The sequence below is a fragment of the Benincasa hispida genome, chromosome 3 (assembly GCF_009727055.1).
Source record: "Benincasa hispida cultivar B227 chromosome 3, ASM972705v1, whole genome shotgun sequence".
Lineage (NCBI taxonomy): Eukaryota > Viridiplantae > Streptophyta > Magnoliopsida > Cucurbitales > Cucurbitaceae > Benincasa > Benincasa hispida.
This window is the reverse complement of record NC_052351.1, coordinates 33650812-33665776: the sequence shown is the minus strand read 5'-3', so window position 1 is coordinate 33665776 and position 14965 is coordinate 33650812. Positions and strand designations below refer to the sequence as shown.

Sequence of the window (14965 nt, the reverse complement as noted above, 5' to 3'; positions counted from 1 at the left end):
TATCATGTTATCTATTTATCCTGAATTGTTCCTTAAAGTGAAGACCATTCCCGTAGATTAACACAAATCCTTTCAATATACTTTGTTTCACTCATATATTTTTTTTAACAACATTTTCAAGAAATCACCTAACAAAAATTGCTCCAAGCCAACACACATTTAACTTTGAAGCTTCCATGATTTAACATCTACAAAAAAAAAAAAGTACCTTATTGGTAAAAGTGATAACTCTTCATTCTTTGAAGACGGCAAAAGAAAGGAAACAAAGAACAATCAAACCAACTACATTGTCACCTCATCATCACGAATGGGGATGTCAGAGTTAGCAATAGCATGAGTAGCTTTATTCTCCTCTCTATATTTTTAATTAATACTTAAATATTTTAATGTAATTTCGATTCATTCATGTACGTCTATTCCTTCTTGACTTAGATGTTACACTAATATAGATATATTATATTGTAATTACTCTTATAAAATCTTCAAACCCCTAACCAATGTAATAGAGATTAGTCACACACCTTCAACAATTAAACATCAAATTTTCATAGGAAAAGAAAAGACCCAAAATCTTGGAAAAGGGTGTATTTGAATAGACTAAAAAAAGGAAAAAAAGTGGAGAAAGCATGGGATGGGGAGTGGGGACAGAATGGTTGGAGAAGGTGAAAATGGAGGATATGGGGAAGGGGAAACAGAGCGTCTCCTTTTTTTATATAAATTAATTTTTTTAAGAAAAAAAAAAAAACTCAAATGTTTCCTTTGAATACAGCATCTTTGTCTACTTACCGATCCTCCCTTAGGGCACACTTTCATAACCCATAATCTGTCTCTTATACACATCTAGATGTGTATAAGAGACAGAGCATGGGATGGGGAGTGGGGACAGAATGGTTGGAGAAGGTGAAAATGGAGGATATGGGGAAGGGGAAACAGAGCGTCTCCTTTTTTTATATAAATTAATTTTTTTAAGAAAAAAAAAAAAACTCAAATGTTTCCTTTGAATACAGCATCTTTGTCTACTTACCGATCCTCCCTTAGGGCACACTTTCATAACCCATAACCCCCACATGTTTTTTTTATATATATATATAACTTATTACAATTTTTATACTTTTAAAATATTCATTTTAGTCTTTCAACTTTAAATTTTATTTCTTTCCATTTATATATCTTTTCAAATATTCATTTTGATTGATGTTTGTATAATTTTAACATAATTCTTATATGTGATAGAAACTTTTTAATATGAATTTTTGGTTACATTTTAAGAAATATAGATCTTGTTCGGTAACTATTTAGCTTTTTATTTAAATTTAACTTATTTTTTCTCAATTTTTTATCATGTTTTGCATCTTACAAAATAAAAGAGTTAAATTCTTAACCAAATTCCAAAAACAAAAAGATATTTTTAAATTTTAACTTTTAAAATTCAGCTTGATTTTTTATAACATCGATAAAAGATGTGCCTATAGATGTAGAAAAAGTGTTTAAAGACTTAATTTTTGAAAATTAAAAATTAAATGGTCATTAAATAAGATCTTAGCGAATGGAGTATATTAAAAAAATTAATTAAAAAATAAAAAATGAATGAACCAAAACAATTTTTTATAGAAAAAAACTTAGGTCATGAATAATTTCTTTTTATGTGTAGGGAAATTAGAGTTAGGTACAACTTAATATTGCTCAGAATTCAAACTAAAATTGGAAGTAGATGCAGTAGAGTAGTATTTTATTTTTTGTTTTTTGTTAAAAAAAAAAAAAAAGAAAACTCTTTTCTTAAAAAGGAAAAAAATAAAAATTGAATTCAATTCAATCATGAAGTCTCTCTTGCACAAAGCTCAAGATGCTATATGATGCCATTGCCATCTGCCCCATAATCAGTCCTTTCTCTCTGATTCATCCCATACTTTTCCTCAGTTTATATATTATATTATTCCCTTATTGCCTTCAATTTCCTTCATTAAATTAAACCCTTTTTAACTCAATGTCGTTTGTTCTTCTTCTTCTTTCTTCTCTCAATGGAGGAATTAAAAAATTTTAAAAAAATAAAATACCCCCCATATCTTAATGTCTACCATTACTGCCTTTGTTTTCAAAAAAGAAAATTAATTAAATCTTGTTAGAGAAATGGACAGCAAAGGGGCCTGTCCATACTCTTGTTAAAAAAAGTTTGCATCTTTGGACAAACAAACAAACAAAACAATACTATCATTTTGGTTTAAACAATAAGTTTCATATTTATTATATTCAACACATCACTAGCTAAAAGTTGTAAACCTTTTAGCCAACTTTGGTTTTCCTTTTCATCAATACCTTTATGCTGATCTCTTAACAGAACATTCATGCTTAGTTTTACTCATCTTGAGAGGATGTTTTTATGTCTCCACATTTTCTCTTCACTTAATTATTGCATTATATTTACGTATATAATGAGGCATGTCTATATATTTCTATATTAATGTCTAATAAAATTATAACATACCCTAATACGCATCGTACTAGTCTTTAGAAAGAGAATATTCTAGAAATTGTATCAAAAAGAAATTAGTCATAAATAATTTAAAAAAAGATAAGGTCCCATTTCGTTTTTTGTTAATGAAAATTGTGTTGGTTTTCTCGAAATATTTGAAGAACACCAAGTAGTAGTTCAGAAAAATACAAAATAAACTAACTATTAATGCAGGGTGGTTAAGCTAATATTCAAGATAAAAACATCTAACATTCCAGTGAAACAAACAAAGAATAATAGCATGAACTATAGTAACTCCAAACGAGCCCTACCTTAATGCAATGAGAGATGAGAAACCCTAACTAATTAATCTATTAAATATCATACTCTTTGATATTTTATTTATCCATGAATAAGTGCTTGCTTCAAACTTAGTTTTTTAACTGCATTATTATTATTATTATTATATTTTACTTTGGTTAATTATACATCCTACATAGAAAAACCCCATAATCGTTTTATGTGGCAATGAGTCAGTCAAACCATAAAATTAGGTTTCTAAAAAAAATAATCTCTAGAACACTCTACAATCATATATATTTTCTTTATCCACCAAAAGATATTATTTCTTTTCATATGTTTATTAATGGGATAAGAGTAAGGGAGAGGGAAATGCTCTTCTTCATTTGATCATAAATTCTTATGGAAAACATAGTTTAGGATTTTGAGAGAATTCCAATCTGAATATCGAACAAAACCTTTTAAAATGATAATTAGTATTTTATTATCTATGTTCGAAAAGGAAAAAAATTATCTTTTCATATGTTTAGGAGTGGGAGATGCTCTCCTTCTAAAACTTGTATTTGATCATAAATTTTCAAAGAAAAATATAGTTTGAGATTTTGCGAAACTCCAATTTAGAGATCGCCCTTTTAAAATGATATTTAGTATTTTATTGCCAAGAAAAGGACATTTTTTTTTTTTTTTTCATAATGTTTATTAATGGATGAGACTGAGGGGGTGGGAGATGCTCTCCTTGCAGGAGAAAGTGCATAAGTTGTATTCCATCATAAATTCTCAAGAAAAATATAAACTTGAGATTTTGAGAGAACCCTAGAGATCAAATACCAACCTTTAAGATGATAATTGGTAATTTATGGAAGATGAGTGAATGGGGTTGAAAGAATTGTAAAATAAAAGATGGGTATTTTGAGAAAATGGGTAAAAACCAAAAAAGACATCGTCTTTGTGTTTGTGTGTGTGTGTTTTGTGGTAGTGGGTGGTGTAAATGAGAAGAGAGAGAGAGATGGTGGTCCAGGCGTGCGAAAGTGTGAAGGTGGGCGTACGAGCGTGGTGAGGTACTCGCAGTCACGTGCGAGGAAGTTTATATATACGAATAGCCACTGAGAAAGGGGAAAGAGAAAGAGAGAAAGAAAGAGGAGTGGTGGCGTAGAGGAGAAAAGGGTGTGGCCTTTCATATTTTTGTATTGTTCTGTGCACACAAACACTTCGTATACAGTGGTTGGGGAAGCATATACAGACACAGAACAAGAACAATTTCATTCTTTTTACTTTTTTTTTTTCCTTTTCTCAAAAACAAAACGCCTTTTCATTTGTTACCCAACAAAATAAGGGATTGTGGGATTTCATGGAGGTTGAGAATGAAATGAGGCAATCCAAGTTCAGAAGAATTTGTGTGTTTTGTGGTAGTAGTCAAGGCAGGAAAAGTAGCTATCAAGATGCTGCCATTGACCTTGGCAATGAATTGGTATTCTTCTTCTTCTTCTTCTTCTTAAACAAATTTCAATCAATCTTTGTTTTTCATTACTTTTCTCAACCGAGGTTTTCTTCAAAGTGTGTGTTTTTTAATCTTTTCTGTGGGTTTTCTTTCTCTTCCTCTTAATGTGGCTTCTCTTTTATCTACTCCTCTGCTTTACCTTTTCTCTTGTTTTTCTTCTTTGTCAGGAATCATTTACTTTCCTTTTGTTTATTTATTTTGCTCATTGTCCTAAAATGGTTGTTTTTATTCTTACCATATTCGTCTCCTCCTCCTCTTCTTCCTCCTTTTCATGTCTATTCTGATTCCTCTGTTTTCTGTCATAAGCTGTCAATCAAAACCCCTCTTTAGTTTTCTTTGCTTTTGTTTTTTCTGCCATTTAAATGCATTGAACTTACCATTTCTTGCTTTTTGGAACTTTCTTATCCTTTTGTTGATGTGGCTTTAATTGTTTTTTAAGGTTTCGAGGAACATAAATCTGGTTTATGGAGGAGGAAGCATAGGGCTAATGGGTCTGGTTTCACAAGCTGTTCATGGCGGTGGAGGGCATGTCATTGGGTAAGTAAGCTTAAGACGATTTTTTTTTTTCTTTTTTAAAATTTTGAAAATACCACTGGGAAAAAAAAAAGAGTAAAAGACAAGTATGATGGGTGATTAAGGTAGGAGGGGAAAATTATTATTGAGTTGGTTCTGTTTTTAGGCCTTGATTTTTTTCTGTTATAAATAAATAAATAACTAATTTTTGTCTTCTTGTTGTTTTTTCTTCTCAGAGTCATTCCCAAGACACTCATGCCTCGAGAGGTATGTCTGCTACTGCTAGAAAACACAATTAACCTTTTCAAATTATACCAAATATATAGATTCAATATAGCCTTTATTACCTCACTTTTCTCTGAGCTGATGTTTTGAGACTTTCACCAAATTTATCTCTTTTTTGCTCTTCTTCATAGCCACTTTCTTCTTCCTCTTCTCACTGATTTAACTCCTCCATTGATGTGTTTTCTCTTTGCTATTTTCTAAGTGGTTCTCAATCTCTAGAGGAGTTGTCTCTTTTGTGGGCACTTGTGGCCTTATCTATGCACCACTTCACTTCAGAATTTAGCACCAATAAAAAATGGTTGGCTACAGTTAGAGACATAAATATTTGGGGATCTTCTGTTTACTATTTTGAATGATTCCATGTCAACTCCCTCCGATCAGTTGAGCTATGAGTGTATTTGTTCCATTGTTTTTTATTCCTTGGCCTTTTCCTACTTGTGAACACTTTCTTTTGTTTTATCTCCTTGTGAGCTTGAAATATTGTGGCTAGGGAATATCTGACCAAGAAATTATTCCTGCAACATTCATCATTACTTTACTGCAAAACTCTCTCTCTCTTTCCCCTTCTCTCCCTCTCTCTTCATTCAAAAAATTTCAATTTTTTTTTTTCTTGGCCATGTTTGTTTCTTCTTGCAGCTAACAGGTGAAACAGTAGGGGAAGTGAAGGCAGTTGCAGATATGCACCAAAGGAAGGCAGAGATGGCCAAGCATTCAGATGCTTTTATTGCCTTACCTGGTTAGTACAAGCCTCTCAACACTTCCTCTTGCACTTCAATATTAAAGCATATTTGTAAAACATAATACTCTCCTCTGGTCTTTCTGTTTTGCTGCTTAATTATCAGAGCATTTAAGACTTGACTTGACCAAATCTCTTACTTTCCAATGACGGCTAAAACCCTTCTCTAATTTGATCTCTCTGTGTTAATTTATGTAAAAGTGGATATAACCATAAACTGCAAAGCGAATGACACTCTTCATTCTTTGCTTTTTGGATTTAGCTTCTATCTTGAAAAGTCCATGTCTCTTTAGCTGAATATCTTTGTTCAAAGAAGGTAAATAAATGAAAAGGGAAAACAACCAAAAGGAGGAGGGGGGAAAAGGGAAAAAAGAGGATTTATTTTGCTTTCGGTGCAAGCACTTTTTATGGTTAAGTCCATTGAAAGCTCTAGTTCAGTCTCTTTCTAGTATTGAAGCAAAGAATATGTTTCTTTTTCTTTTGTTTTCTTTCTTTCTTTCTTTCTATTTTTTTTCAAGTCAAACTGAACGTTATCTTTTACTTCAATGGCTTCTGTTTGGCTTTAAGGTCTTTTGCTTGCTAGTCATAATTACTCATCAACAAACTCTCACGAACCCCAAGACACAATGATTATGGTCTATCCTTTCAAACCCTAACTCTTGACTACTAATGACCCATCAACATCTTACACTGAAAAATAGAGTTACAGAAATGCTCCAATCTCTGTGATAGAATACTCGTGCTTTCCCACAACGTTGTCTCATGATCTTGATCTTACAGTTCAAAATTTTACTCTAGTATGATTTAACTCAACAAAAAGGCTCCTCATGTTACCTAATTATTTTCTCTCTCCAGAGGGGCAATGTTCTTCAATAAATTATAAATTATTCCTCATCTCCTTTAGAGATGTGTGTTTCACTTTCAGCTCATATTCTTTAATAAAGCTGTCTTTTTGTTGTAAAGTACATTTTATTGACTTCATTATAGATAATGAAGTATTTAAACGTTTCTTACAGGTGGTTATGGAACTTTAGAGGAGTTGCTTGAAGTTATAACTTGGGCTCAGCTTGGAATTCATGATAAACCTGTAAACTAAACCTTCTGCAATTTTCTTTTTTTAATCCAAATTATATTTATATCCTTTTTGGGAATTGACTCATGGTGCAAATTATTTCAAATTTTGCAGGTGGGTTTGCTAAATGTTGATGGATACTATAATTCCTTGCTGTCATTTATCGACAAAGCTGTGGAAGAGGGATTCATCAGTCCAAGTGCACGTGAAATTATCTTATCCGCTCCAACGGCAAAGGAGTTGATGATGAAATTGGAGGTATTTTCTTTACCTTCCCAAATCATTTGCATTGCTTTAATGCCTGGAAGGAGTTATCTTCTCTGTTTCTTGGATTCAATGAATATTTCAAGAAAAACATGTTTGTTTCTTCAGAAAAGAAAGAGAGGGAGAGGCATTTATATTCTAGTGATAGAAAAGGAGGCTCTCTGTATCTGTCATGTTCTAATAGTGACTGTTGATTGTTGTAGGAGTATGTCCCTTGCCATGAAAGAGTTGCTTCAAAGTTGAACTGGGAAATAGAGCAGCTTGGCTATCTCTAGGAAGGATATAGAATGGAAAAGGAGGAAAGATGGAATCTGAATTTTGAAGCTCTAAATTTCTATTTTGGGGATTCTTTTTTGTAAATTACTGCAAATTGACCTCAGTAAATGAAGTTGGCTATATTTCCTTCTCTATGAAACACTAATTTCCTTTTGAAATTGTAAGTAAATGAGGTTGATGAAGATTTCCCCTCTGAGAATGGGCTATCTACTAACTTGAGAGGAAAAAAGAAAAGAAGAAAAAGAAAGAAATATTTGCAAGTGTTTCATCAATTATTGTTTCTCTCCATGTCTCTGTCTCTGTAAGCTAACAGGAAACCTCCATTATCATTTCATATCCATCTGTGTATTGGTAAGAAATGGTATTGAATTCAGATATTTTGTTATTTCAAGATTGGAACATGAGCATGTCAGTTCTAATTTCCAGGTGGTCTTGTCAACTGAAATTATGACATCAACACATCACTCTTTTAGAATGGCCATAGAAACAGATCAAACTCACATCAAATGGCTCCCTAATCTTCTTCATTAAGAAATGTCCAAGAAATCATAGAACAAACCTTAGATGCTAGTTAAGACATGTCATAAATCAAGAGATCAGAAGTTCGAACTTCTCACCCTACACATTACTGAACTAAAAAATGAAAGTAAGAATCATGGACAGAAACAGTACTCGACTAAGAGGGAGTTAGGTGGTAGTTAGTTAACAAAGAAGAGGATAAGGGGGGGCCAATAAGGATAACTAATGCATCACCTGTTTACGTGTACCTGTTTTGAGAGAGTTCCTTAGAGGCTTAGATGTAGACACAGATAGAAAGAGAAAAGTTTAGAAGGTCTATAGTGTTGGGTGGGAGAGGCAATTGGTGGGGGTAGGGGGGGGGGGCTCTCATCTGTACCCTTAGAAGAACAAGTGGTAGGATTCAGCTCTTCCAAACAAATGGGATTGTGACATCTGTCATGGTGGGGACATGTCAGCAAGCTTTTCCCCCTAACAAATGGCCTCCGATGAATGTCTTGGAGACATAGGGAAGTGGGTTGGAGCCAATAACACGGCGACAACTGTCGGTGGTGTATCTCATATCAGCACATCGAGCAAAATGGATGATTAGGCAAGTAGATGTGGGGAATGTTAGATGGGAAGGCCATCAAAGTGTCCCAGTTACTTTTTAACACTTTGCCGGTGGTTGATTTTCTTCACTCGTTTATCTACAAATTAATTATGCAAACTAAAGGGCTTGGGAACAGCATAAGGTTTGTTGACTAGTCATTTCCAGTAGGGCTTGAAATCTTGATTCATTCCCAGATTCCCCAAGGTGTAAAAGCTGATAATATAAGAACCATAGAGAAGGGAATATACCATAGTTTTCATGGACTGACTTTTTTGTTCATTTAGAATTCCTTTTTTTGAGCCATAATATTATTGAATTTTGTTTTCAATTCATGCTTTTACTGTAATTGATTGTAATTTATATGCCAATCCTGTCAATTGAAGTTTTCACCAAGAAGAACTGATGGAGCCATAGTGCCCGATATTTCATTTTAATAGGATCAACTACATTATTGTGTTGAGCAGGCACTGTTATTCACAAATCTATTATATAATTAACCAATTGCATACAGATGAAATCAGTCAATTACTATAACATTCAGCTATTTTACTCGGTCAAAAGAAACTAATTACTAGACTAATTATTATAAAACACTAGAATTTAGTTCCCAAAAAAGAAAGAACCAAAGGAAGAAAAAAGAACTAAAACACCAAAATTTTGGCCCAAATTCAATCTACAAAACGCCAGTCAACAATCACACTTCTCTTAAAAATAATAATAAATAAATAAATAAAACCCGCTAATTTCATTAATATTTTCCCCAAAAAAGAATGGTGTCGTGGGAATAAAGCAGAGATCTTAATCCAAAAGAAGCTCCAGTAACCAAAAGATTAGATTATAAGTTTAGTTGCTAAACTTTTAAGCTTGTATTTAAAGATTCTTAAATTAATAAGTATGAACTTTACTAACATCAAATAGATTACTAAGTTTATAATTCACTGTCCCAAGTCTATGACATATTTAAAATTTTTTAAAAATTAACTAATATATTAACTGTGAATTCAATTTTATGTATATTAGGATTCTAGACTTTCAATTTAGTGTCTAGATTAGAAATCCGTGAATTTTAATGATGTTAAATAGTTTAGTTTAAAGGCATTATTAGATATGAAATTGAAAATTTTAAAATCTATCACACTTTTTAAAGTTTAGGAATCAAATCAACACAAACCCGGAATTTAGGGACTTATTAAAAGCTTTTTAAGGTTCATGAATGAAAATAGACACCACCTTAAAAACTTAAAGACTAAACTTGTAACTTAACCTTAAAAAATTTGGATAAAGGGCTCAAAAAAGAGTAGTGTAGATGTTATGAGTATATGTAACTCAAAAAGCATCAATTTGCTGTGTGGATGTGGATCATCAAAAAGGTCTTGAGAGAGAAGTTCCTTCAAAAGATTTGTACGGAAAATTCACAATATTATATTGCTGATTACAGCACCAAACCAAGGACTTGATTTGACAAACATTAGTGAATATGTGATCAATGTGATGATGATCTGGTTTAAATAAGAACAGACACATTAAGCTCAATCACATTCATTGCCTCTCACTTTTTGCATTCTTATTAAGGCTTGATCAAGGCCCAAGTTGTATATAATTCAAAACCCAAGCCCATTTGTTGAGTCCAAGCAGATGAAGGCCCAAATATTTGGTAGTTGAAGGCGGCTTGTGAAATTAATTCAGGTAGCGTAGCTGTTATATGTTCCCTATCACTCGTCTCTTTCCCTCAACCAACCCATGAAGAAGGAGAAGAAGAAGAAGAAACATCAAATCCAGCTCCACAAAACCAACATCTTACTCCAAAGCATTTTGCAGACGGTCACAAACTACAGAAAGGAACACGTTTTATTAGAATACTATATTGCAATGTAGTCAATTCAACATTAACTTAATCGCTACTCCAGGAAAAATAAAAAAACATAGGGTAGCATTTCACAATGGTTTTCGTATTGTTCAGAAAACAAAACTGTAATGTTCCAAATCAAAATTAATATATAACAAATGTAACAGTGATGTTTCAACTTCTTACTACAGTGTTGCTTTGAAGCCTTGTTCAAATCCCCTAGTTGTTTTACTTTCACCCATCGCTAAGTGAAAGCTTCATTTCATAGCCAGCTTTGCCTCTAACAACTTCCAAAGACCTAACATTTCTTTTTTCTGTTTTTGTTATTATAAGTAGCAACCATGTTTCAAACAAAACATCTGAAGTTGAAGACAAACAGGAATCAAAAATGGCAATCCTAAAACATGGTTCTCACCTGGGATTGCTGTTTCTCCTCACATTCTTTGCTGGGTCTCTCCCTTTTCTGGCCGAATCAGCAGTCAAGCAGTACCAATTTGATGTGGGGTTTTCTTCTCTCTTTACATTATGATATGAGATTAGCAAATTTCCCATCTGCATTATTATAACTACATAAGCATAAATGTAACGGACTTCTATTTTCTTATGCTTCTTGGGATGATTCAGATTCAAGTGAAGAATGTGAGCAGGTTATGCAATGCCAAACCAATCGTCATGGTGAACGGAATGTTCCCAGGACCGACGATATATGTTCGAGAAGGCGACCGAGTTCTCATAAATGTTACAAACCATGCACAATATAACATGTCCATTCACTGGTACAAATATATATATATATATATAATATATATATATATATATACTATATGTTACTACTAATTCCTATTCATCTTATAAATAAAGAGTGGTAAATGGTAATGTGTTTTTTTTTTGTGAGAATGCAGGCATGGGTTGAAACAACAAAGAAATGGTTGGGCAGATGGACCGGCTTATATTACACAGTGTCCGATTAAGACAGGCAATAGCTACACTTATGACATTACTGTCACAGGACAACGAGGGACTTTATGGTGGCATGCCCACATTTTGTGGCTAAGAGCCACAGTTTATGGGGCTTTTGTTATCATGCCTAAACTAGGAACTCCATTCCCATTTCCTCAACCATATTTGGAGGCTAATATCGTCTTAGGTTCCTATTCTCTCTCTCTCTCTCTCTCTTCTTTTTCCTTTTCAGAAAGGTAGAAGAAAACAAACTAAAATCAGACCTAAAGGGCCTATTTGATGGCTACTGTGATTCTGCTTTTGATTCTCTCTTTTGGAAATGATGTTTACTTTTCAAAATCATTTACTTTATTTGTAGTATACTATTCAAACCTTTCTTCATAAAGGAAAAACTCTATCCAAAATTTCAAATACCCCTTTTAAAGTTAAATCTAGACCAAACTTTTAAATTAAAAGAAGAAAAATATAGTATTGAAAATTACTTCTCTCTGGTTTTTGAGATTTTGTTTGGAAACTAACAGTAAATTTTCATAAACCAAGACACAAATAAAGAATTTACTAAACATTCCCGTAATTTTCAATACTCTACTTCTCAGTTCTTAAATTTGACCAAAAATGAATCCTCCGGAAAGAAAAAAGTTAATGAATATCTTTTAACTTCTGAAAATAGAATTCTAACAAATGAGATCAAAGATTTTTGTGACAGTTGCTTTTAGTTTACTCCTGATATTTGACATACACAATTGATGTAACCAGAAAATCTGTAAATACAGGAGAATGGTGGAACTCAGATGTTGAAACCTTGGTTAATCAAGCCAACAAATTGGGACTTCCACCCCAAGCCTCTGACGCTCACACCATCAACGGCAAACCAGGCCCTCTCTTCCCCTGCTCCGACAAACGTATTTCCATTTTTTCCCTTTAGAATTTCTAGTAATACACGCAATCTTTAAACTCCCATTCATAATTCCTGTGCATTAATTACCATTTTATGTTCAGACACATACGCATTGGAAGTAGAGTCCGGTAAAACATACCTGTTAAGGATCATCAATGCTGCGCTCAATGACGAGCTCTTCTTCGCCATCGCCAGCCACTCTCTCACCGTCGTGGAGATCGACGCCGTCTACACAAAACCCTTCACAACCACCGCCATTCTCATAGCCCCAGGCCAGACCACCAACGTTCTGGTTAAGGCTGATCAAGCCCCTGGCCGGTACTTCATGGCGGCCCGCCCCTTTATGGACGCCCCAATTCCGGTCGACAACAAGACCGTGACTGCCATTCTGCAGTACAAAGGAATTCCAACCACAATCCTTCCTTCTTTGCCAACTCTGCCTCTTCCTAACGATACCAATTTTGCTCTGTCGTACAACAACAAGCTCAGGAGCTTGAACACTCCTCTCTTTCCGGCCAATGTCCCGATTAAAATCGACAGGCATCTTTTTTACACCATCGGTTTAGGGGCAAACCCATGTGCCAGCTGCTTGAATGGGACACAGCTGACGGCTTCATTGAACAACATTACCTTTGTGATGCCTAAAACAGGGCTTTTGCAGGCCCATTACTTCAACATCCCTGGTGTCTTCACTGCTGACTTTCCTGACCGGCCGGCGGTTCCGTTTAACTACACGGGTGTGCCATTGACGGCGAATTTGGGGACGACTTTAGGAACGAGGCTGAGTAAGCTGGCGTTTAATTCGACGGTTGAGTTAGTGTTGCAGGACACCAATATGCTGACTGTTGAATCGCATCCGTTTCATCTACATGGCTACAATTTCTTCGTGGTCGGTACTGGAATTGGTAACTTCGATCCCAAGAATGATCCTTTGAAGTATAACCTGATTGATCCTCCGGAAAGGAATACGGTCGGTGTCCCTACCGGCGGTTGGGCTGCTATCAGATTCAGAGCAGATAATCCAGGTACGACCAATCAACTTTCTTTCATTACCATCTATTTTTTCACATTCAATTGTCCAGTTTTAATCCTCTAAGGTCCATTTTTTATCCAAACCATTATTTTGCTCATAACGAATATAGATAACGATATGGTTTCAAATTTTCAATGGGTGTATGTATACTAACAAACATATTAATGATGGTGGTTTAGGGGTTTGGTTCATGCATTGTCACCTGGAGCTGCACACAATGTGGGGTTTGAAGATGGCGTTTGTTGTTGAGAATGGAAAATCAGCTGAAGAATCAATTCTGCCGCCGCCGGTGGACCTTCCACCCTGCTAGTGCTTTAGAAAAACTCAACCAGCAGCTTCTTCCTTGACGGCTTTATACTCATTTTTCAATTCCCACTTCGTAACTATAAATTACTGTATCTGCAGAAACAATTGATGATCGTGTGAGCAAGATGTATACCAAATTTAACTTTCTCCATTCTTTTCCATTGTGATTCATCCCTATACATGGAAGGAACCAAACTTTGAAATTACACATACATTTTTAAGTAAAAAGTTGTTCTTTTTCTGTCTGTCTGAAGATGTAATTAGGGTTTAAACTTTGGGAAAAAAATCAAAGAATTTTGAAACGTATGATATATCATAAGTCTCAATCTAACAAACTAAATAGTAAATACTTTAAAGAAAGTCAGATGAAGATAACTCAACTTGCATAAATATGTATCATCAAATAAGAAGTTAGATACTTAAATTTTTCACTTCAATCCAATATATACACACACTTAATCAACTCTCACACTCATTCAACTCTTATACTATATCATCTAAGTATATCATGCCCCATTCCTAATCATCATGTTTTTAAGGCTTTTTGTTCCTTTAAAGTCGGTTTGAGATAACTATTTTAAGTGTTTTCAAATAAACAAAAAATTAAATGTCCATTTGAAAAGTCATTTCAAATAAACTCTTAACTTTAAGGTTTAATTACAAGTTTAATTCATAACTTTGAACTTTGTGTTTGTTTAGTCTCTAAATTTTTAATTGTTTAATAGGTTTTTAAACTTTCAATTTATTTTTTCCTAATAAATTTAATTTTTAAAAAAATCAGTTGATCTATTAAATTTAAGTTTGAAATTTTATTGTTTAATAGAATCTTAAACTTTTTAATTTTATATCTATTATATCCGTGAACCTTTTAAAAGTTTTAAGAACCAATTAGAACCGAACCTCAAACTCAAGACTAAAATTAAATTTATAAGAAAATGAAGATGAAAAAAGAAAAAAAAAACCCCATAAACTAAAAATAATAATAATAGAAATTAATGGTTTACGTTTGGTCCAAGCCCATTAAAACGCCTAGGGCCCTAAGGTTTCGAAGATTGAGAAGCAGGTCAACTGAATAGGGTCGTTAAACTTTTAGGCCAATAAGTATCAGATTTTAGGGCTTTTCTCATTCCTTATTTTCCAACTCCCCACTTTATAAATCATTCCATAAACATCTCACTCAAATAATGACGAGTCATGTTAAATATAATTCAATTGTTAAGGCATATTCCTTTCAAAAAAAAAAATTTGTTGTGACATATCCAAATTATTAAAGTTAGGTACAAATAGGATGAAATACAAGCATAGCCAAGCATATAAAGCATATGTTCCCCTTTTTGAGATTGAGAATTTAAATTAAATTTTCATCACCACATCTATTCTGCTAAAAAAATAAATATGTAAATACAAATTACTGCCTTATA

The 14965-nt window shown here is 33.5% G+C and overlaps 2 protein-coding genes and 1 long non-coding RNA gene across 3 annotated transcripts; 2 read left to right on the top strand and 1 right to left on the bottom strand.

The window, feature by feature from the left end:
* Window positions 1-3855: 3855 nt before the first annotated feature.
* LOC120074303 (cytokinin riboside 5'-monophosphate phosphoribohydrolase LOG3) lies at window positions 3856-7752 on the top strand. Its single transcript, XM_039027389.1, has 7 exons — window positions 3856-4217; window positions 4687-4784; window positions 4997-5027; window positions 5682-5781; window positions 6798-6868; window positions 6968-7111; window positions 7321-7752. The coding sequence occupies exons 1-7, from the start codon at window positions 4098-4100 to the stop codon at window positions 7390-7392; spliced, it is 636 nt and encodes a 211-aa protein (XP_038883317.1). The 5' UTR covers window positions 3856-4097; the 3' UTR covers window positions 7393-7752.
* A 2159-nt stretch (window positions 7753-9911) lies between these two features.
* On the bottom strand, window positions 9912-12481 carry LOC120074304. Its single transcript, XR_005480950.1, has 3 exons — window positions 12345-12481; window positions 10763-10899; window positions 9912-10330 (listed from the first exon to the last, which is right to left on the bottom strand). It is a non-coding gene; the product is annotated as an uncharacterized LOC120074304 (long non-coding RNA).
* On the top strand, window positions 10689-13789 carry LOC120074302 (laccase-11). The gene is made up of 6 exons (XM_039027388.1): window positions 10689-10846; window positions 10972-11123; window positions 11250-11494; window positions 12081-12209; window positions 12307-13230; window positions 13418-13789. Exons 1-6 carry the CDS (start codon window positions 10736-10738, stop codon window positions 13546-13548), a joined length of 1692 nt encoding a protein of 563 aa, XP_038883316.1. The 5' UTR covers window positions 10689-10735; the 3' UTR covers window positions 13549-13789.
* The last annotated feature ends 1176 nt before the right edge of the window (window positions 13790-14965 follow it).

Excerpts from the sequence above, each read along its gene's own strand:
- LOC120074303 (XM_039027389.1), top strand. The coding sequence starts at position 4,098 with ATGGAGGTTGAGAATGAAATGAGGCAATCCAAGTTCAGAAGAATTTGT. Across the intron at positions 4,785-4,996 it reads GGTGGAGGGCATGTCATTGG|AGTCATTCCCAAGACACTCA; the intron begins GTAAGTAAGCTT and ends TTTTCTTCTCAG. Across the intron at positions 6,869-6,967 it reads TTGGAATTCATGATAAACCT|GTGGGTTTGCTAAATGTTGA; the intron begins GTAAACTAAACC and ends CAAATTTTGCAG.
- LOC120074302 (XM_039027388.1), top strand. The coding sequence starts at position 10,736 with ATGGCAATCCTAAAACATGGTTCTCACCTGGGATTGCTGTTTCTCCTC. Across the intron at positions 10,847-10,971 it reads TCAAGCAGTACCAATTTGAT|ATTCAAGTGAAGAATGTGAG; the intron begins GTGGGGTTTTCT and ends GGGATGATTCAG. Across the intron at positions 13,231-13,417 it reads ATTCAGAGCAGATAATCCAG|GGGTTTGGTTCATGCATTGT; the intron begins GTACGACCAATC and ends ATGGTGGTTTAG.